The sequence below is a fragment of the Microcebus murinus genome, chromosome 12, assembly GCF_040939455.1.
Source record: "Microcebus murinus isolate Inina chromosome 12, M.murinus_Inina_mat1.0, whole genome shotgun sequence".
Lineage (NCBI taxonomy): Eukaryota > Metazoa > Chordata > Mammalia > Primates > Cheirogaleidae > Microcebus > Microcebus murinus.
The window spans coordinates 44149986-44173458 of NC_134115.1; the positions used below are offsets into that span (position 1 = coordinate 44149986).

The window sequence follows — 23473 nt, forward strand, 5'->3', positions numbered from 1 at the left end:
CTTAAAATTCACTTAATTTATTCCATTGAAGATACTGTCAGGCTTTATTTACTGCCCGTTGTCTTTTATTTTAAATATATTTCTAAGATTATTTATGTTACTTTTCAGCAGAAAATACCTAAAAAGCAGAATATTAGAAGTGTACATATTAAGGGGAAGGATGATTGTTTTTAGGCAGGAATATTGACAGAAGTAAAAAAAATTCTGACCAACAGATTGAAAGAAAGAAAAAGGAAATATGAAATTATTAAGGTAAATAAAAACTAGAAAAACAACAGTCTGGGACCATTTAGAGTAGGGGTAAGTAGACTTTTATATCACAATAGTTCCTAAAGGTATCACTGTATTATAGTATAGTCATATAGTATAGATATAGTATTATATCATGTATAATTAATGTCATGATAATATTTATAATGTAATATTATATTAACAGCACTATTATCATAACATAATCATAGATGTTCATATTTCTAACTGAATGAACAATCATTCAAGAAAGAATTTTAGATTAATGATTAAAACAAAAGCTTCATTTCTTTGACACATTTACTAGTGTGGAACATATTCTGGCATTGCTAGAAATAAGACATTATACATCACTGTAAACGTGCAAAATATGGTAGAAATTTAGATTGCATTACACACCCATTTGATCAAAACTTACAACATTCAAAAGCATTTGCCATGTTGAGACAGCTTTGGGTTTTTAAGAAAAATTTTAACACCATATTTCATGAAAAAATAAAATTATTTCAAAATTGTATTTGTATATGTTATATGAATGAGGTATTTAAAGATAGTCTGATGAATTTGACTCACATGTACTCCAATTAATGGTTTCGCCATTTCAAATTTAAATTTTTTTTAGCATTAGTAAAACATCCAATCCTAAAAATAGTTCAATCAGAGACAATTTATGGTGGTTTAGAAAGATTAGAGAAATAACTACTCCAAATATTTTTAAAGCCATTATATTTTCTTCTATTTATATTAGTTGAATATTTTTTAAAACTTAAATGGATTAATGTATGTCAACACTATCTTATAGGTAGAAAAGCTAAAATACCACCAAAAAGACTAAGTTATATCTCAGATTACATATTTAATGGGAACTTGAGTCAAAATTGAAAATTAGTTGTCCTCTAATCCTCACCTCAGGATCCTATGTTGTGCAGACAACAAATACCACAAACCTGCTCTCCTTCAAAAAAACTAGTAATTATCTGTAAATACTTTAATGATACATAGTATTATTAATAAGTAAAGAAATATTTAGTATTCATAAGTTTCCCCTTTAGTTATTATTCTCTAACTATCACAAAATGTGGCTTAAATCAACAACAATTGATTCTTTCGTATAATTAAGTTGACTGGGAAGTTCTTTAGCTGTCTCTTCTGGGCTGCGTTACATGCCTGCATTCTTCTAAACCAAAGATTTACCTGCCTGGAAGGTCCAAGATAGCCCCACTCACAGATCTGACAGTTGGTCTGCTGGCTATCAGGTGGGGTACCCTGGTACTCTTCCATGTGGCCTTTCAACTGTCTTCCTTGCTTCCATGGCATCACTACAAGAAGGCAAAGGTGGAAGCTACAAAGCTTTGAGGCCCAGCATCTCAAACTTACACTATGTCATTTCTGTCACATTCTTTTAATCAAAGAAATCACAGAGCAGACTAGATTCAAAGGATTGGGAAATAGATTCCACATTTTGATAAACAGGAAAGCATTTGTGATGATATTTAGTCTCTTACAAGTTGTTAGTAAATCCAGCATTAATTTTAAGTGATCTTCTTAAATCATTAAAATTTTAATTTTTCACACATTGACATTTTACTAGGACAGTTTTTATTTCCTGTAAATGTATTTTGGGCATATATTCTGCAATCGTTAAATGATTGTGTTTCTTTATAGTTTGGCATGTTGTATAAAATCTTTAGTATTACTATATTATCTTTATTAAAGCATATAAAATAAAAGATTTAAAAATATTAAAATGTTCATTCTTATTGTTTATCATAAATATTGTTAATGTATTGCTCTTTTTGATAATGGTATTTGTTTTTAGGCTGTTTTAGACCAAGATTGAAAGGTATATTTAAATTTATGTCTATTTTTAATCTAGAATGCAACTAATGAACTCACTAAACAGTCATCAAATGTGAAATCTCTGAAATGTGAACTCCTAGCAAAGGAAGAACACATAAAGGAAATCCATGAAAAGTATGGTCTTTTTATTTCTATCCATTGTATTTGGTGCCACCTAGTGGCAGTCAACTCTATTAAACATTAAGCCCCAAGAAACAATACCAATGTCATTAATAATGAAGTTTTCCTTCCTAGTTCAAATTTAAGCCTACATAAGATGAAAGTTTAAGGAATACTACATATAGCATGATTAATTGAAAGCTAGTTACTATTTCCTAATGAGGGTGAAAATATTTAAATTTAGATTTCCCTTATTAAACATATTTAATTTTGAATCAATATAAATTAATGGCCTCAAGACTATGAATGAAAACTTGAAAATGTGGCAATTATGTGACCCTCTAAACATATATAGATCTATACTTATATTGAGTTTAATGCCTAAGTTTATAAAGCTATGGTGGAAAAAAGAAAGTTTATTTGTTTTTAAAATAACTGGAGGTTATGAAAGTTTTTACTTTTGCTGTTTATTAATAGAAAGATTTTAAATACTCTATCCTGTTGAATCAAAATTATTTTCTTTCTAAACATTTTATATCTATACTACAGCTTAGAAGTGATAACATGCTTAGAATTCCAATTGTCAGTGATAAATTTAAGATATATGTATCTCACATACATACCTGTACACCACATTATAAAATGTAGATCACTTAAAAGTTATATTAATAGATAAAACTGTAAGACAAGAAGGTTGGTCAATTTTTTGAACTGAGAATATCTTGGAGTTTATTTATGGATTAAGATGCAGTGTTGCTTAGTGTTCAACAATGAGGGCTCTAGAGAAACACTTAATACAGAACTCTTAATGAGTTAATACATGTGAAGCACTTACAACAGTAACTGGCCCATAGTAAGCATTTAATAAATGTTAGCAGTTGTCATTCTTATTATAGTTGCAGTGGCGGCAGCAGTGCAGCAATAGTAATAGTAGTAGTTGTCATTGCATCTACCATTTTATACTTAATTTTTTATCAACTTATGCTAATGTGATATTTGAATTTATTCCCAAATGATATTAAATTAAAAGACATCAAGCCTAATTTTAGTTTTTTGTATGATGTTACAAGAGTTTAGATTCGTTTATTGAAGAACAGGGTTGTTTCTTATCATTGTTACGCTTTTAGTTATCTCTAAATAGCACTTTAATTTTTCTTAGCATTGTAAAAATGTAATTTAAATACAATAATCCTGTTTTCATAAAGTACATTAATCTTTCTCAATTCTTATATTTTGTTTTAATGCATGTATGTAATACTATGATAACTAAGTCACATCTAACTTATAGATTTTACAAGTACTCAAAATATTAAAAGAATAATATCTTATCCAATGCAATTTATCTTACTAATTTACAATTTCGTTAATATCAGATAGCATTTAAAAACTATAAGTATGTATAACATTGAATAAAATGTAAGATATCACCACCGTTAAAGTATTTTCTACCACTCTTGATAAAATACCTTTTTTTTTCAAGGATGTCTCGAATGGAGAGGGATATAACTATGAAAAGACATTTGATAGAGGACTTGAAATTTCGACAGAGAGTAAATTTGGAAAGTAATGAGAATTTTACTGAAATGTTAGAAAATCTTGATAAAAAGGTATCAATTTTTATGTTCACTGACATTACAAATATTACTTCTCATTGTATTCACTTTCTTAACTCAAATATTCAGTACTAATAAACATAGAAAATACTCATAGGATATATATTTACTGTTACAAAATTTCATTATTTGCTTTGAAACTACATTATTTATTTTAAAATTCAATACTCCAAAATTTCGTACATAATATAGCCACACATTTTGTTTCTATTTGTAAACATTCCAGGAGAAGATAATCATGTTTAATTTTAAAAACCTTAATATTTCTGTGTACATAATTATATTTTACTCAGAGTTTTATTTTGTTTTATTTAAAACTCCAAATTTATGATAGAATCAAGCTTATATTTCTAAATGAAAGAAAGGATAGCCAATAACTATCTGTTCATTAAAAAGTGTATTTTTTTGTTCTATACACTTAATTTAGTATACATGGGAAGGAAGTTATATTTAAAATAGTAGTATAATATATGACTGCAAACTAGAAAGTTTTTGTTTTAAAAAAAAAAGGTGCTATTTGCACAACTCATGAAGCAGCTTGTGCTTTGGCATTCACTAAATGTTATCCACTCCTGAGAGAAAATCTCCCTTACTTTCCTGTTGAAGATGAAAATGTAAGTATCTATTAGCTCAGATGGATTTAGGAGAGAAAATTTTACATGAGCATGACAAATCCAAATGGATTTTCTTCTCTTTTTCCTCCATATACCCTCATAAAGTAAAATTGCTATGTATGGCTTTTCAATGTTATCCTTTCAATTTTACTAATTTTTTAACTTCAATAATTATTTCAGATACAGCCTTAGAATCTTTGTATAAGTAATCATATATCTTTAGTGGTATTAAACTGAAGAAAAAACTTTGTTTTTGTTATTCCTTGAAATGTATAATAAAAATGTTCTGTTTAATTTTATACTAAAAATATATGTTATATGTTATATATTTTTTTCCTAATAAAAAGGCCAAGAAAAATGAACTTTTTATTAATTAAAGTCATAATCAAATAGAGAATAATTATTTCAGGTGGCATCAAAACACTGTATTTTGATTATACATTGCTCTTGGGATATATCTAAAAGGGAGAAAACAACCACTAATAGATTTTTAATTTTTTTACAAAGATGCTCATATGGAAGTAATATTCACTGGGTGCTGGTCAAGTGGGAGGGAGGTTGTGGGTGTGGGTAAACTCACAACTAATGGGTGCAGAGTGCACTGCATTTATATTATTTTGAAGAATACAATCTAAAGTTATCCATAACTTGGCTTGTTTCGGGATCACAAACAATCATCTCCTATCTTAGGAAGTTTAGGTTAGTAATTAAAGGATATGTAGTTAACATTAATATTGTGTTATTATGTGGAAGACTATACATACTAGTATTCGTACACTTTTTGTGCAATTTTGGGTTTTGTTATTGATTTAAGGATTGTTAGTTTCATTCACAATATGAGTTCTGCAAATAGAATAATTGAATTTGATGGCATTTATGAGAAAATATATGGTATTAGATTTATTCACTCATTTATTTAGTTACTGTTGAAACAAATACATTCCTAGTATACTTTTGAAGTGTCTTTACCAATAATAGTTACCTTTATGCTTTTACTGTAGGTAAAGACATTAACTGAAGAATGTTCCAACAAGAAGGTATCAATTGATTCGCTAAAGCAAAGACTTAATGTTGCTGTAAAAGAGAAGTCACAGTATGAACAGATGTATCAGAAAACAAAAGATGAGTTAGAAAGAAAGGTATGCTTTTAGGCCTAGGGGTGGAATATAATGATTTTTTTTTAATTTGTAATATTGTTCTTTTTTCTCCCCCAAACTACTACAAGCTACTTATTTCAGATAACTGCATTTGTATCTTTAAGAATTTGTTTAATATTAAAGATAGTACTTTACTCAAGAAAATAAGTTTTGTTTGTTGTGGTAATTTCTAATAAATGAAAACTATTGTTAAGCGCTGACATCTATACAAGTGAATATAAATTTTATAGGTCTGCCTAAACTTATAAACTAATTAAATTTTTATTTGATATATAACTAATTTTTATAACTAATTTTTATTTGATATATAGGATCTTTTGGTCTAAAATCACTTCCATGTCTTTAATGATTTATAATCTTTAAAAGGCATAAATAAATTTGGAGGGTAAATATATGAAAATATTTGCTTAGGATATTTTATTGAAAATAAATGAAAATAATCATTTATTTTACCCAACTAATAAATACATATATAGAGAGAATAACAAAACCTTTTCCTTATATGACATGTATAACTAACTCTTCAAAATCTGTTTTTTTAAGTATTTTTAAATTTGTGATTACTTATCTTTTTCAGGATCTCAAACTTTCTCTCCTCGTATCAAAAATAAATGAGACTGAATCTGCAATGGCAGAAATTGAAACAGCAGCATCTAAACAGCTTCAAGGATTAGCTTTGCAAAGTGAGCAGGTCCTAGAAGGTGCACAGAAGAAATTGCTGTTAGCCAATGAGAAAGTGGAAGAGTTCACCCTATTTGTGAAGGTTTGAATATTTGTGGTTTACTAACTTATACAATACTTCAGGCAAAGAAGCAGTGGTTACGTTAAATGATTTTGGAAATACTTTAAAGTTTCTTTCTGCCTTCCTAAAGCACAAAGCACCTTCTCCAACCCTATTTGTCACATCGCTCAAAATTTCTCTATAAAAGATTTATTTTTATAGTTCAAATTTAAAATTTTCTACTCTCTTATTAATATTTCTTTTATAATGTCAATTTAGTTATGAAATCATAGTAGTCAAGTAATCAAGACAAGTTTTAAGATTAAAGAATGGTCATTTACACTCTACTCTCCTTTTGAAATAATTCAAGCAAGAACAACAACTGAAAGCTTGTTCCATGTTCAGTGAAACTAGGAGACATCTGAACCCTAGTTCACAAACTATCAAGACATGGAATAATTAATGGATCAACACCTAAGTGGACATATGGGAGTAATATTTATCGGGTTTCGGAAGGGTGGGAGGGGTTAGGAGGGGATGGGTATATACAACCAGAACGAGTAAGATGTGCAACGTTTGGGGGATGGACATGCTTGAAGCTCTTACTTGAGGGGAGAGTGGGGCATGGGCAATATAAGTAACCTTAACGCTTGTACCCCCATAATACGCTAAAAGAAAAAAAGACATGGAATAGATAGAAAAATGGCAAATGACTTAGCAAAACAAAAAGAAGCCAAATTAAAGTGCTTGCAGAGGTGTACCATCTAGAAATTATCTAAAAGCAAAAGAGCCCTAGAAAGGCTTAGGAATTGACTGCACAAGGAACCACCAAAGCTGAGAATGATGGAGGGGCAGATACAGGTATAAATCAGGTAGTTTATTTGAAAGTCTTTATAAGGAACTTTTAGACCTTTGGTCTATACTTCTGTCCCATGCAGTCAATAGTATTCCTCCCTTCACCCTTCTGGAGAAACTGAGGAAGAGAGGCTCTGGATTCAGAAGTACCAAGCATTGAGGGCTGGGAATTTGGTGATTGCCCTTTTTAATCCCACTGCCTTTTTAAATCCCACTGTGAGTTGTTTAGAACGCTGTTTTGTGCCTTTTATTCTTCCTTGTATAATTGTTAGTAAACAAATCTATTGCCACTAGATAAATTATAGTGAGTTCCTTAAGGGCAAAGTCAATGTTTTATTAATCTATACCTCTACAACATGTACCATGGTGCCTTGCAAAGAGTAGGAATGCAATAATGATCACTAATCAAATTAAATTTTCATTAGGAATATGAAATTTTAATAGGAGTCCTTTTGGCATTAAAAATAAGAACTAAAACAGTTTTACTATAGTGGGAAAGTAACTCTTTCCTTTCTCCCTTTTCTCCTGAAATCACAATATTCTTTCTTTTCTTTCAATCTTTGATGAGGTTGAGCTCCTTGTGCTATTTTTTCCATCAGATGGTATGTATTATTAAAAACTGGCATATTATAACAGTAGATACTTATTTACATATGTAAAAATATTTTCAATGTATAGAATCTTTATAAAATGAAAGTTTAATATCCTATTATGGAATAAAATTACATCATCACTTAATATCTTCTTACCCACATAACCCCACCATCACCTGAACCACTTGTTTAGACCTTGCTAACTATATATTAAGAGTTTTTTTAACCCTAATTGTATTATTACATAATATGTTATATATATTATAATTTTTATTATAATTAATATTATCTTACATTTAGTAACATGTTAGTATTCTCACATCAGTTATTTTTGTTTGTTTATCTCTCTACATGGGGGGGTCAGTAGTTTGGCATATATTGTTAGCATCAACATATAATAGAATACTTTTAAATCTCCTTAGTTATTGGTCTTATTTATAAGTAATAACATTCCTGGGCTTGTAGATTAAATATAAGTTGGCAAATAACTGACTCTCAGCTATAATACCATATTCTTCATTTCTCTAAAAATAGGAGCTTACATCATTTTATGCCACTGTCAATAGTACCCCATTTATAGGAAATCTCTTACTTTGCTTCCTTAGAAATCATGGATACTTTGGGAGTTTTCTCATTTTAGAAAATATCTATAAAATGAATGGAATGAAGTATTTTATCTCTTTTAACAGTTTCAGCTGGTATGAAGTCAAGCCAATAATGCCTGCCTCTAAAGACCCTAAATGATTACAAAGCATTAATTTTAGTAAACAAAATTTACCTTTTTCATATTTAAAATGTCATTTTCTTCTAAGTGCTTGTTGAATAGTTTCACTGCTTAAGTTATGATGAACACTCTCATTAAATATTGTCAAGATTTTACTCATGATGTAGAACTATTTTTATTATGACTGTCAGCTTCATAAACTTTGTTTTCTTGTTTTACATTAAGCTTAGCGTTTTGTTTGTTGCATTTTTAGCTGAGATATAAAACATGAAATATGAGATTTATTCAAAATGCCAAGTATTGTTTTTCCTGAAATATTCTTTGAATGTGGCATTTTTAAAAAAGAAGGACGAATGAGAATCAGAAGTTTTTACAGTAGAAAAATGAATTTTGTGACTAGATATCTGATTATTATACACTTGATGAAGTTTAATAACCCTCATGATAAGGTAATGGGGTATCTTTCTCCACACAAAGTAGTTTAGCAAAAATTATCTTAAAAAACAAACTTTTTATTTATGTCTAACAATATGTATGCTATTTAATGATGAAGTGAGTATCTAAATTCTAGTTATTCAAGGTGACATATTAGTCCTTCATACTGTTCACCAACATGAACCAATATGATATAGAGTTAGATGTTTTAAGAGATGAATTAAGGATTGCTGTGGTTTTATGACTTTTAATTTAAATAACATTTTAAAGATTACATAATGGGGAAAGATAACAATATGAATAAGCTATCTTCAGTACTCTTTCAGAACTTTTATATTTTGTTTCAGTTCGGTATTTAGATCCTTTGTATCAGAATCATCTGATTCCACTGCACTTAAATAAAATACATAATATTGGGCCCAAAATCTATTGAATCAAAATCCCAGTTGGGGTGGGGCTCAATAATCTGTATTTTACAAGTTAACTAAAGTGATTATTATGCATAAAAAAAGTTTCAAAATAGTACCTTTAAAATTTTTTTAAGAATTGAATCCATATAACAAAATGCTTATCAGTTTGGCATTTAGTAACACCCTTTGCAACTCAAGACTTGTAATGGTTATTTGATATTTATTTTTCTTAACTGTGTTTTAGTGCCAATATGTGATTGATACTGACACCACTTCGGGTGTTTAATCTATTTTTCCAGCAAAGGGCCACCAGCAATTTAATGCCAAAACCATATATCTGTTGGCAAAGACTGAATATTTGGCAAAAGACTGGAAATTTGGGTCTTTAAAAAGGGATGATCATCATTCTTTGCCCATATGGCCCTAGGACTAGGCAGAAATACTCAGGAGCCACCATCTGAGGCAGCATATCATCAGCAACTTCCTAAATCCTGCTGTATTAGCTGTGTTAGATCTACACCTCTACCTTTTTTAAGATTTAAGACCTTCTCTAATATGCTAACTAGAATCTAATGTTTTATCCCACTACTCTCCAACTCTCTCCCATATCATACTTATTCCTGCCTTTGCTCAAATTCTCCTTCTCATCCAAAATCCCCTCCTTTCATTGCTGTCCCCTTTCAGATTTAGCACAGGGTCTTCCTCTTTCATTAATCCCTCCTTCAACTCTATGATTAAGAGGATAGAGCCCAACTCTTCCACTTATTAACTGTGTGATCTCCAGCAAGTGACTGAATCCTCTGTGCCTCAGTTCCCCCATCCATAGAATGAGTGTAATAAAGGAACATACATGAAGTGAGGATTTAAATAAGTTACCACTAAAGATCAGAACAGTAGCTAATTGCTATCAAAGTTATCAACTATTACCTAAGTAATAGATATGTATGACTCTCATTTACCTCCTGAACATTTATTATATGTATCACATATATTGACACAATTGTAAATGTTTACATTTTGTTGTTGTTGTTTCAAGTAGATTATAGCCAACTTAAGGACAGAAATATTATCATTTGTTATCCTCAGAGTACTGGCACATAACAGGCTTCATTAAATTCTTGAGGAATTGATTTTATATCTGCTTCAAGAATGGTACTGGACACATAGTCACTGCTCAGATTAAAAACTCCATGAAAGGCAAGAACTATGTGTATTCCTTAATAAGCATACTTAAGGAATTACATAGTTCCTACATGGAATGTTATGATTATCAGGACTCATTCCATGCAGAGCTTATTAGGGTATCATGTACACAAAAGTACTTAATAAGTATCATCAGTAGTATTAATAGTAATAATGTTTGTTCTGCCCTATTGTGGAATCTATGTTCCCTTTAGTCTTTTCATTTATTCATAGGGCACAGCCAGATTATAGAAGAGGTGGAGTGGCCATCTGTTCTAGATCTAGTCTTGAATATGGAATTTTGCCCTTGGGTGAAATCAAGTACTTTGAGCATCTGGGCTGGATATATGTGGCAGAGCTGAGGCTTTGAATTCTCCTAATAACTGAATAAAACACACAAGGGAAATTTCTAGAAGTATTTGCACAGTTCGACTCACCCCTAATATAGGCTTGTTAATGTGCTTATATGTGAGAGTCATATGCCAAGCTCCATCTTCTCAATAGTTTTTCTTAGCTATGATATAAATACCAGCCAAAGAACAATATTTAGCTGGAAACTCGAATGGTTTCATTATCAATATGTAGTTGCTTTGGTAAGATTTAGTAAAGTGTTTTGGATATATAAATTTCTTGCTTCTTTAGTAGAAACATTTGTAGAGCATTGCAATTTTATTCTTACACATACAATTGTTAATACCTTGGCACTGTTCTACTCTCTCAATTATGATTTTTTAAACAGTTCTCTGACACAATTCAACTTGAATTAACTCTTTTCATCCTGTCATTGAACTAAAAAAGGAAAATAGCTATTTTTAGAGAAAAGTTCTTAATAAAAATGCATTACCTTATGTGGATGAACTTTAAAGCATATAAATGGTATCTCAGTAAAGCTGATTAAAAATATATTATTTCTTCAAGAAAGCATGATGATTATGGTGACTCCAGAGTATTTGAGTAGCCAATTATCACTTTCCTCACAATTTGATCTTACTGAAAAAAGTCTAATCAGTTCAAAATGATTCAATGAAACTCAAAATTATATGTAACTAGCTATCACAAAGACTCATTGATAAATACCGGCAATCTAGATCTAATAAGATAAATGGAATAGCTTACTGTCTTTTTCACAAACACTATTGCTGGCTGGTTACAATAAATTATAATAACTGAAAAGTGAATTAAGTTTGAGATGTATATCAAAGAAAGTATTCATATTTCAAAAATGTCTTCAGATATTGGGATATTTCCTAGCCCATGATGTTCCAAAAAATTGCAGGAAAACTGACTTAAGTTTTTAGAAATTCAGTTAACAGTTATTGAATGGTTACTTTGTGCCATACAATGTTTTTACTTACCTTGAAAATTAGAGTTAGCCAAGGATCATTATTAAACTGGTGTGAATAGAATGGCACTTTTAAAAACTAACACTGCTTTTATCAATGGAGTATTTAAAGAGTTTTCTAGAGTTTGGGGCCTTTAGAATTGTTGAAAGAGGAACTGAGCAGATTCTGAACTGGTAAGAGAAGGCAATTTTGTAACAGACAGAAGTAAAGAAAAAAGCCAGCTGGAAGTAGCACCAAGCATTGAAAACAGGCCGATATATTAACAAAAGAGAGAAAAGTAAAGCTGAAACCCAACATATAAATACAAGGCAATTGTGATCATATAAAAAAAGAGTTAGCTTTGATATGTGGGTAGAAGGTAAAGCATTTCAAGGAACTAGTGCAATAGAGGTTCTACTATATATCTGAAAGATATAATTTGGATGGGAAGAGGATTATTCATTACAAAGTATATTTTAACCAAATAACATAGAATTTTCTAAAAATAAATACATTTTAAATTTAGGTGTATGGAATACATCATATAGTAACAACACTATTATGTAGGCCACCTAGCATTGTTTGGTTCTACCTCATTTAGGTACCTCTTTTTAATGACACTTGAATGGTACATGGGCGTGGGCCCTGGAATTCCTATATTATTCATCCTTATTTAGAAATTCTGTTGGGCTGCATAAGATGTAAGAATTATTTAAATAGATCTCAGAAGCCCATTGGAACATGTAATCACCCACCCAAATCCATGTGTACCTCATTGTGGAACATTAGTCATACGGCTTAGCACCTAATAAGGGCCTTTCTCTCCAACACAATTCTGGTACGATTTTTAGTGGCTCTCCAACCATATAGGCTATCCAATACCCTTACTTTTCTATTCTTCATCATCCTCACTTCCAATGATTAGTTCTATCGTCATACTCCCTGATCTATGGCTGTCAACTAAGCAGTACCACCCACCTTAGGGAGCATTTGGAGCTGTGTGTGGGTGCTCTTGGTTGTCATACTGACTGGGAGATGCCACTGACATTCTGTGCCCAGGAGCCAGGGATGTTAAATATCCTGCATGGTAAGGAACAGTCTCACACAATGAAAAACTGTTATCTCCCAAATACCAAAAATGCCTTTCCCCATTAAGAAACATTACTCTTGGCCTTGCCATTACCAAAAACTGCATCAACTTCATAATCCCTATTTCTGGCATCTTATTCTTTGTACACTATTTCTTCCCATATTCACTGCAACAGTTCTTTCACCTGATTACAACCTCATATTCATTGGCCTTACCACTTTTTCACTAATTATTACCACCCTCCTTCCCATTGTTCCCTTGCTTCCCTCCCCTTGCAGTGTGGATTCTGTGTTGTATCAGAGTCACTTTCTTGCATATATCCTCAATTTCCCAGTCTGTCACACTGTCATATTATTGTGGAAAAAACCCAAACCCAGTCCCTGCCTACTTTCTCCCTGAACCCAAGCAGGTAAATGTGGCTAAATAAAAAACACAATGCTGATTGGTCTTCATTTAAATTAACAACCAGTAACTTCAGGTGGGCTCTCAGCACTATGCAATAATCGTATTATATTTTCCCTGTACATTCTTCAGGCTCCAAGTTTCCCAAACAGTCTTTATCCAATCTTCTCAAACCTCCAGCATCCTCCCCCACTTGGCTACCCTCAAACTCAGCTTCTTATTTCACTGAGAAAACAAAAGCGACCTGAAGAGAACCCCCCTTTTCATTATCAAACCTGTAACTCACTTGAATGCCAACCCATATACCATCCACCTCCTCATATTACATAGGATGATATATCTGTGCTCCTTTCTAAAGATAATACTTCAGTTTGCACACTGGATTTTATCTCTTTATATTTCCCAGGATTTTGCCCCTATAGTTTAAACCCTACACTCTGTATCACCAATTTTCTTTCCATATTAGATGACTTTTATTAGCAAATACACACCATTTGCCAAAAAAACTTTTATTTGACTCTGTATCTCCTCCTAGCTACTGAATCACTTTTTTCCTCCCTTATGTAGCAAAATACCTTTTCTCTTTCCCACTTGCTTATCTTCCATTCTGCTTTGAACCTTCTCCAGTTAGGCTTTAAGTCTTATTACTCCACCAAAGCGGCTTATTCAAAGTCACCAATAACTTCCATATTGCCCAATCTATCTTCAATTCTCAGTTTTTAACTTATTTGAACTCTTGGGAGCATTTGACATTGTCAATCACTTCCTCCTCCTTGAAACACTTTTTTTTTAACCTTCTTTATGAGGTTCCACACTGTCCTGGTTTTTCTTATATGCATCTAGCCAGTCTTACTCTGACTCGTTTGCTGATCCTCATCCTCTTTCTGACAAACATCTTAATGTTGGTGTTTCCTACAGTTCAGTCTTTAAACCTCTCCTCTTTATTATCTATACTTGCTTTCTTAGCAGTCTCTCCTAATGCCACGATTTAAAATACCATATACTAACCTGTGAATCCCTAATATATAAACCATTCCCAACTTGTCCTTGAAAGTATGGATTTATAAATCCACCTACCTAATTGTGTTCTTCACTTGTATGTCTAATTGGCTTCTCAAACTTAACTTGTACAAAGAATTGGAAAAAAAACTATTTTATTTTTCCTAGCTTTACTTCCCTGACAGTGTTCACTATCTCAGAAACATTGTTTCACTAGTCATCCAGATGGTGAGACTCCAAACTTGGAATCATCTTTGGCTCTTGCCTTTCTCTCATATTGCATTTCTAATCCTTCACCAAATCTTATCCATTCTTATTTGAAAGTAGAACCAGAATTCTGCTACCTGTTACCACTGCTACTGTCCCAGTTCAGGTTATCATAGTTTCTTGCTTGTGCCTCCGCATTAGTCTCCCAGTTAGTCTCCTCCTCCAGTTTTTGCTCCACAACAGCCTTTTCTCCATCTGTTCACACAATGATATTTTTAAAATGGAAAACATATCTTGCCACTGCCTTGCTCAGAACTCTGTTATGACTTTTCATTACACGATAAAATGAAAAGCCTCGATGCCCTAAAAAACATGCATGATCAATCTTATTATTACTTTGGTGACTTCACTTTCTGCAATATTTTACTTCACACATCCCATGTCAGCCTTTCTTACTGACTTTCTTGCTCTCTTTTAAACACCATAGGCCCTCTTCTAGCTCAAGGTCCTTGGCCTCTTCTTCCATATATTCAAATAGCTTATCTTGTCATTTCTTCAGGTCTCTCTGCCCCGTCAGCTTTAGAACACATGAAACAATAGAAAATAAAGAAGCTAATGAAACACGTAAGGTAGTTAAATCTTAATAATTGTTGACGGATTATGGTATTAGAAGTGAGGGGAATGAGTTGGTTGAAATAGTTAAGTTTCTTTTTTGCTTGGTAAAATGATATTAAATATGAGGGACTCTAGATATTGATTGAAAATATAATAGTAAATATACATTTAAAAGATTTAAAGATGACCATAAGAATAAAGACACTTAATTTTTTTAAAATTTGAGGAAAAGAATAAAGAAAGTTCTATCAATCCAGCACAAACCAGGAGGAAAAAAAAAGGATAGAAGGAAGCAGGGAAGAAGGGAGAAGAAAGGCAGGCAAAAAGTAATATAATAAGAAAAATGCTAAATAAAAAAGAACGTGGAAGTCTCTTAAATACAGACATACATCATTTTATTGTACTTTGCTTTATTGCACTTTGCAAACATAGTGATTTTTACAAATGGAAGATTTATGGCAACCTTATGTCAAGCAAGTCTATCAGAACCATTTATTCAAGAGTATGTGCCACTTTACGTCTCTGTGTCACATTTTAGTAATTATCATAATATTTCAAACTTTTTTGTTATTATATTTGTTAGGGTGATCTATTATCAGTCATCTTTGATATGCTATTGTAATTGTTTTGGGACGCATGAACTGTATCCATATAAGATGGTGAACTCAATTGATAAATGTGTGTGTGTGTGTTCCGACTGCTCCATCCACCAGCCATTCTCCTGTTTCCCTCACTGTCCTTGAACTTCCCTTTTTCCCGAGACACAACAATCTTGCAATTAGGCCAATTAATACTCTATAATGGCCTCTAAGTTTGCAAGTGAAATGAAGAGTCTCACATCTCTCACTTTAAATAAAAAACTAGAAATGATTAAACTTAGTGAGGAAGGCATGTCAAATGCTGAGACAGGCTGAAAGCTAGGCCTTTTGTGCCAAACAGTTAGCCAAGTTGTGAATGCAAAGGAAAAGTTCTTGAAGGAAATTTAAAGTGCTACTAAAGTGAAAACAGGAATTATAAGAAAGAAAAACACCCTTATTATTTCTATGGAGTAAATTTTAGTGGTCTGGATAGATCAAACTGGCCACAATATTCCATTAAGCCAAAGCCTAATCCAGAGTAAGGCCCTAACTCTCTTTAATTCTGTAAAGGCTGAGAGAGGTGAGAAACCTGCAGAATAAAAGTTGGAAGCCAGCAGAGGTTGCTTCATGAGGTTGAAGGAAAGAGGCTGTCTCCGTAACATAAAAGTACAAGGTAAAGCAACAAGTGCTGATGAAGAAGCTGCAGCAAGTTATCCGGAGATTTAGTTAAGATCATTAGTGAAGGTGACTACACTAAACAACAGATTTTCAATGTAGACAAAACAGCCTCCTATTGGAAGAAGATGCCATCTAGGACTTTCGTACATAGACAGAAGTCAATGCCTGGTTTTAGAACTTCAAAGGATAGGCTGACTCTCTTGTTAGGAGCTAATGCAGTTGGTGACTTTAAGTTGAAGCCGATGTTTATTTCCCATTCTGAAAATCCTAGGGTCCTTAAGAATATGGTAAATCTACTCTGCCTGTGTTCTATAAATGGAAGTACAATGCCTAGATGATAGAATATCTATATACATTTATTGAATATTTTAAGCCCACTGTTGAGACCTGCTGCTCAGAAAAAAGAGTCCTTTCAAAATATTACTGCTCATTGAGAATCCCCCTAGTAACCCAAGAGCTTTGATAGAAATGCACAAGGAGATTAATGTTTTCATGCCTCCTGACACAAAATGATTCTATAGCTCATGGTTCAAGTAGTAATTTCAAACTTTCAAGCCTTATTTTTTAAGAAATACGTGCCATAGATAGTGATTCCTCTGTTGGATTTGGGCAAAGTAAATTGTAAACCTTCTGGTAAGATTCATCATTCTAGATGCCATTAAGAACATTCGTGATTCATGGGAAGAGGTCAATATATTAACATTAACAGGAGTTTCGAAGAAATTGAACCCTCATGGTTTACTTTGAGGAGTTCAAGACTGCCATGGAGGAAGTAACTGCAGATGTGGTGGAGAAAGCAAAAGTACTAGAATTAGAAGTGGAGCCTGAAGATGTAAATGAATTGCTACAATCTCATGGTAAAACTTGAGTGAATTAGAAGTGGCTTCTTAGGGGTGAGCAAAGAAAGTGGTTTCTTGTGATGGAATCTACTCCTGGTGAAGATGCTGTGAACACTGTTGCAATGACAACAAAGGATTTAGAATATTCCATAAACTTAGCTGATAAAGCAGTGGCAAGGTTTGAGAGAATTAACTCCAATTTTGAAAGAAGTTCTGCTGTAGGAAAAATGCTATCAAACAACATATCCTACAGAGAAATCTTTCACAAAAGGAACAATCAATATGGCAAGCTTTATTGTTGTCTTATTTTAAGAAATTGCCAGAGCCACCCCCACCTTCAGCAACCACCAACTTGATCAGTCGACAGTTATCAACATCAAGGCAAGCCCCGCCACCAGCAGAAAGATTACAACTTGCTGAAGGTTCATATCATCGTTAGCATTTTTCAGCAATAAATTATTTTCTAATTAAGTTAGGTACATATTTTTATATGCAATGCTATTGCACACTTATAGTATAAACATAAATGTATCCACTAGGAAACCAAAAAAATTGTGTGACTTGCTTTATTGTGATTTTGCTTTATTGTCATTGTCTGAAAAACTGAACCTGCAAAATCTCCAAGTTATGCCTGTATTTTGGATATTAACTGTTAACAAATATAGTATTTGTGAATATTTTCTCCCAGTAGATTTCCTTTTCATCTTTTTGTTTCTTTTACTGTGCAGGAGCTTTTTAGTTTGATATGGTCCTACTTATTTTTCTTTATGTTTTCTGTGCTTTTGGTGTCATTTCCAAAAAATTACAGCCCAGACCAATGTTATAGAGCTTTTTTTTCTATGTTTTCTTTTAGGAGTTTTATGGTTTCAGGTCTGATAGTTAAGTGTTTCATCTATCTTAAATTGATTTTTATCTGTGGTGTAAGATAGGAGTCCAATTTCAGTGTTTTGCCTGTGGATATTTTGTTTTCCTGGCTCCATTTATTCAAGAGATTGTACTTTCACCATTGTGTATTCTTGGCACCCTTGTCAACTGTATATGTGTGGATTTATTTCTGGACTCTCTGTATGTTCCATTGGTCTATATGTCTGTCTTTATCCCAGGACCATACTTTTTGGGATACTGTAGTTTTGCAGTATATTTTTAAATGGGTTAAAGACTTAAATACACATTTCTCCAAAGAAAACATACACATGGTCAGTAGATATGTGAAAAATGCTCAACATCACTAATCATCAGGTAAATGCAAATCAAAACCATAATGAGATTACACATCATATCTGTCAGGATGGCTATTATTAAAAAAAAAAAAAAAAAACAGCAGCATAAGTATGGGAGAGGATGTGGAGTAATTGGAACCTTTGCACAATGTTGGTGGGAATGCAAAATGGTGCAGCCGCTATGGAAAACAATGTTCCTCAATAAGTTTAAGAGAGAACTGACATGATTTAGCAATCCCACTTCTGGATATTTATTCAAAAGAATTGAAATCAAGATCTCAAATAGTTATTAGCACTCCTATGTTTATTGCAGCTTTGTTCACAATAGCCAAGATGTGGAAACAATCTAAATATCCATCAAGAGATGAATGGATAAAGGAAATGTGTAAACATACAGTGGACTACTAGCCTTATAAACAAAGAAACAAATTCTGCAGTATGCAACAACATGGATAAACCTTGAAGGCATTATGCTAAGTGAAAGAAACCAGTCACAGAAATACAAGTACTGCATATTCCACTTAAATGAGATATCTAAAATAGTCAAATTTATAGGATCAAAGAGTGAAATGGTGTTGGGAAAGGATTGGGGAGAGTGGGAAATGGGAAGTTATTGATTAATTGGCATAAAGTTTCCATCATGCAAGATTAATAACCTCTAGAGATTTGTTGTACAACATTATAGTGAACAATAATGTATTATATGCTTAAAAATTTGGTAAGAGGGAAGATCTCATATTTAATGATCTTACCACAATAAAATAAAATTAAAAAAGAAAGTCCGTAAAGGAAATACTTTATAAAAGATAGATCGAGAGAGAGAAGATAGAATGATATGACTGGTATAAATCCAAACATACAGATAATTGCAATATATCTAATAGAGCTGAAATATATTTTTTGAAAAAAAGAGGAAACCTGAAAGTCTATGAGATTGTGAAACTATGTTCCTAAAACATAGTTATCCAAAAGCTTAAAAAATGAAAGCATTTAAAAAATATGAAGCTAACTTACATGAGCTCACAAGAACCAATTTTGTATATGTCGTTCCAACTCCATATTCATGTTGGTTGCTTGAAAGCAATCATGGTGCATGTATTTATACCACAGAAGTCAACAAACATTATAAATCATGATCTTCCTCCTACATCCAAAGAGCTGATTTACCAGCCCACACCAGATAAATGCTAACAAAAAGAAATAGAGCAATATTATGCCAAGACAAAATTAATGGCAGAAATCATTAGGAAGGACAAAAAGGTCTATTTCATATTGATAAGAATAGATAATTTGTAAATAGAATGTAAAAGTCATGAATCTTTATGTACCTGCAATATGTTAAGCATAATTTGATTAAAATACAAAAATAAATTGATGAATCCATAGGTATATCTACTGTCCTGTAGTATATTTAATATTTACTATGCTCAGAAATCAATAATTCAAGTAGATAAAATGTGAATAAGGCTACTATGTTTTCAATCCCATGTGAGCATTCACAAAAACTACTTAAGTCTTAAGCCAGAAAGTTTAAGTTGAAAAAAGGAAAAGTCATTTTGGCAATCTACCCTAAATATGGTATAGTGTAACTACAGTTTAACAAACTAAGTGGCCAAAATGTATCTATCCACTTAAAAATTTTAAATTTTTATATATGATTTAGGAGTAAGGAAGAAATAAAATGTGAGATCGTGATGTTTCAAAATGAACAACCTTGGGAGTATCAAAACCTTTGGAATTCAGCCAAACCTCAACTATGAACTTAAGATACTAGAAAAAGAAAACAAGAGATAGAATCAGGGAGGATTACATGAAAATCTTGAACTATGTGCTTAATGCATTTTTTCTTTAAAAACAAATTTGTTAAGACCCTACCTGGGCAAGGAGCCAAGGTGGTAACCCTGACTAATTTCAGAGCACAGCCTCTGGCCCTGCTTGCCTAGGGAGTTTGAACAGCAAAACCTATCTATCTGGTAGCCCGGCTTACAGACCCACGCAGGCAGAGAACCAAACTACCATTTCTACCCAACTGTGAGGTACAGTCTGAGCCCCACTGGTCAAGGAGCCTAGCCAGTGACCCCACCTGGCCTAGAACCTAGCCTACAGCCCCAACTGGTGGGGAAGCCAGCCCAGAGCCCTGCCCATTTGCTGAGTACAGCCTATGGCCATGCCTTGACAGGGAGCCTATCCATTGACCCTGCCAGACCACAGAGTAAAGTCAGTTACCTTACCTCCTGATCAGGGAGCCCAGCCTTTAGCCCCAGTCATCTGAGTGGTATGGTTCACAATCCTGCTTGGCCAGTGAGCTGAGCTAGCAGACCCTATCCAACCCTGGAGCACAATGGCAGCCCCACCTGGTCAAGGAGCCAATCCTGAAGCCCTACTCAACCATCGAACATAGCTTGTGGCCAGCTTACCCTTGGACCCAAGTAACAATCCCAACCAACCATAGAGCAAAGCTAGTGGCCCTAGGTGGAAAACCTAGCCAATGACTCTACCCAACTGCAAGGTAAAGCTTGCAGCCCTGTTCAATCACGGAGCCCAATCTGCAGCATCATTTAAACATCGAGTTCAGCCAGCAACATTACTTGACCAGGGAGACCAGTCTGGGGCCCCTTCCCCTGTGGATGATTACAGAGCCCAGCCTGCAGCCTTGCCCAAGAGTCTAACCTGTGGCATCACATGATCAAAGAACATAGTCTGCAACCTCACCAGACCAGAGATAATCATGTATCTTAGCCAGCAGGCCTGCCTGACTACAGAGCCTAGGCAGTGGCCCACCAGATCTCAGAGCATGGGCAGCAACCCTGCCCAATAAGAGAACCTGACAGTAAACACTACCTATTTACAAATGCTATCTGCTGGCCTGTCCAGAATTAAAGACTGGACTGACTAGTGGAGACCTATTCCTACTAAAGCAAACCTGGAAAGGCTGGGGGGAAGTAGCTGCTTCCTAAAGTATGTAGGCACCAATGCAAGGATACAAGGATTATTAATAATCATAGAAACTTGATAGCATCAAATAAAACTAATAAAGTTCTAATAAATGACCCTAAAGAAATGGATATCTATGAAGTGACTAAGAATTAAGATTAATCCTCTTGAAGTTCAATAATCTGCAAGAAAATATGATAGATAACTAAATGAAATTAGGAAGACAATACGTGAGCAAAATGAGAAGATCAACAAAGAATTAAGAACCCATAAAAAAAAAAACACCACATCTTAGAAATGAGAAATACTATGACTGAACTGAAAAATTCAACAGGGAGCTTCAACAGCAGACTTGATGAGCATGACAAAGAATCAGTGAACTCAAAGGAAGATCATTTGAAATTATCCAGAGGAGCAAAAATAAAAAAGGAGATGAGTGAAGATAACCTATAGGAACTATGGGACACCATTAACCAAAATTATATATGCATGATACGAATTTCATAAGGGGGGAGAGAGAGAAAGGGGAGAAAGACTCTTTAAAGAAATAATTACTGAAAGCTTTCCAGAGTTAGGGAGAGAAATGGACATGCAGATTCATGAGGCCCAAAGGTCCCCAAAAGGTTGAGCCCAAAAAGGACTGCAACAGCACATTATAACTAAATTGTCAAAAGTCAAAGATAAAGAGAATTTTGAAAGTAGCAAAAGCGAAAAGTGACTTATCAAATACAAGGAAGCCTCCATAAAACTATCCGCAGATTTCCCAGCAGAAACTTTGTAGGGTAGGAGGGTGGGGGGTGATATATTCAAAATATTGAAAGAAAAAAACTGCCAACAAAGAAAACTATGGCTGCCAAATCTGTCTTTCAGAAATGAAGGAGTGATAAAAACATTCCCGAACTAGCAAAAGTAGAGGGCATTTATGACCCTGACAGGGAATGGGAGTTCTTCAATCTGAAAGGAAAGTATTCTGATTAATAAAGCTTAATATACACTTAAAGTCAGAATTCTCCAATATCGTAATGGTATTATATAAATCACTTTCAACTCTGATCTAAAAGTTTTAATTATGAAAGTATTAAAAATAACAAATGACAACAATTTGGTAGCTAATATACAATAAAACAAAAGTATAAATTATAACATCAATAACCTAAAATATGAGGGGGTGAAAAGTAAAAGTATAGAGATTTTGTATGTGATTAAAGTTAACAGATAAATAGGAAGTTATAACTAAGAGATATTTTATGTAAGCCTCATGGTGACCACAAGGGAAAAATCTATAGCAGATACTCAAAAGATTAAGAAAAACCAATCAAAGCATACCACCACAAAAAGTTATCAATTCACAAAGAAAGACAGAAAGAGAAGAAGGCACTACAAAGTAATCAGAAAACAACAAAATAGAATTAAGAAGTCTTTACCTATCAGTAAAAAGCAATTACTTGTCAGTAATTGCTTTAAATGTAAATGGATTAAACTCCCCAATCAATAGACATAGAGTGGTTGAATGGGATTTAATAAAGCAAGATCCACATTTGTACCCCCATAATATGCTGAAATTTAAAAAAAAGGAAAAAAAATAAAATTGTAAAAAAGCAAGATCCAATGATTTGCAGTCTACAAAAGACTCACTTTAGCTTTAAGGCCTCACACTGACTGAAAGTGAAGGGATAGAAAAATATGTATGAAAATGGTAACTGAGAGAGTACAATGACTATACTTATAACAGACAAAATATACTTTAAGTAAAAAACAGTCACAAGATACAATGAAGGTCATGATATAGTGATAAAGGTGTCATTTCATCAAGAAAATATTATAAATATTTATATACCATTCTTCAGAACAACTAAGTATATAAAGCAAATACCAACAAACTGAAAGGAGAAATAAATAGCAGTGACAGTAGAAGATTTTAATACCCCACACTCAAAAATACATAGATCATCCAGACAGAAAGTCCATAAGGAAACAGAAGATTTGACCAGCATTATAGACCAAATGGAACTAGCAGACATATACTGAATATCCCATCCAGCAGCAGCAGAATACACATTGTTTTTAAGCACACACA

At 33.0% G+C, this 23473-nt stretch overlaps 1 protein-coding gene across 5 annotated transcripts in view; it reads left to right on the forward strand.

Moving 5' to 3' along the window:
* The window catches only part of CNTLN (centlein), a 299553-nt gene that overhangs the window by 246381 nt on the left and 29699 nt on the right, over positions 1–23473 (forward strand). For all 5 annotated transcript variants that reach the window (XM_076008761.1, XM_076008762.1, XM_076008763.1 and 2 more), the window contains 4 exons: positions 2126–2223; positions 3689–3815; positions 5437–5574; positions 6170–6355. In XM_076008761.1, coding sequence (XP_075864876.1) covers positions 2126–2223; positions 3689–3815; positions 5437–5574; positions 6170–6355 — 549 coding nt within the window. The remainder of the gene's footprint in view (positions 1–2125; positions 2224–3688; positions 3816–5436; positions 5575–6169; positions 6356–23473) is intronic.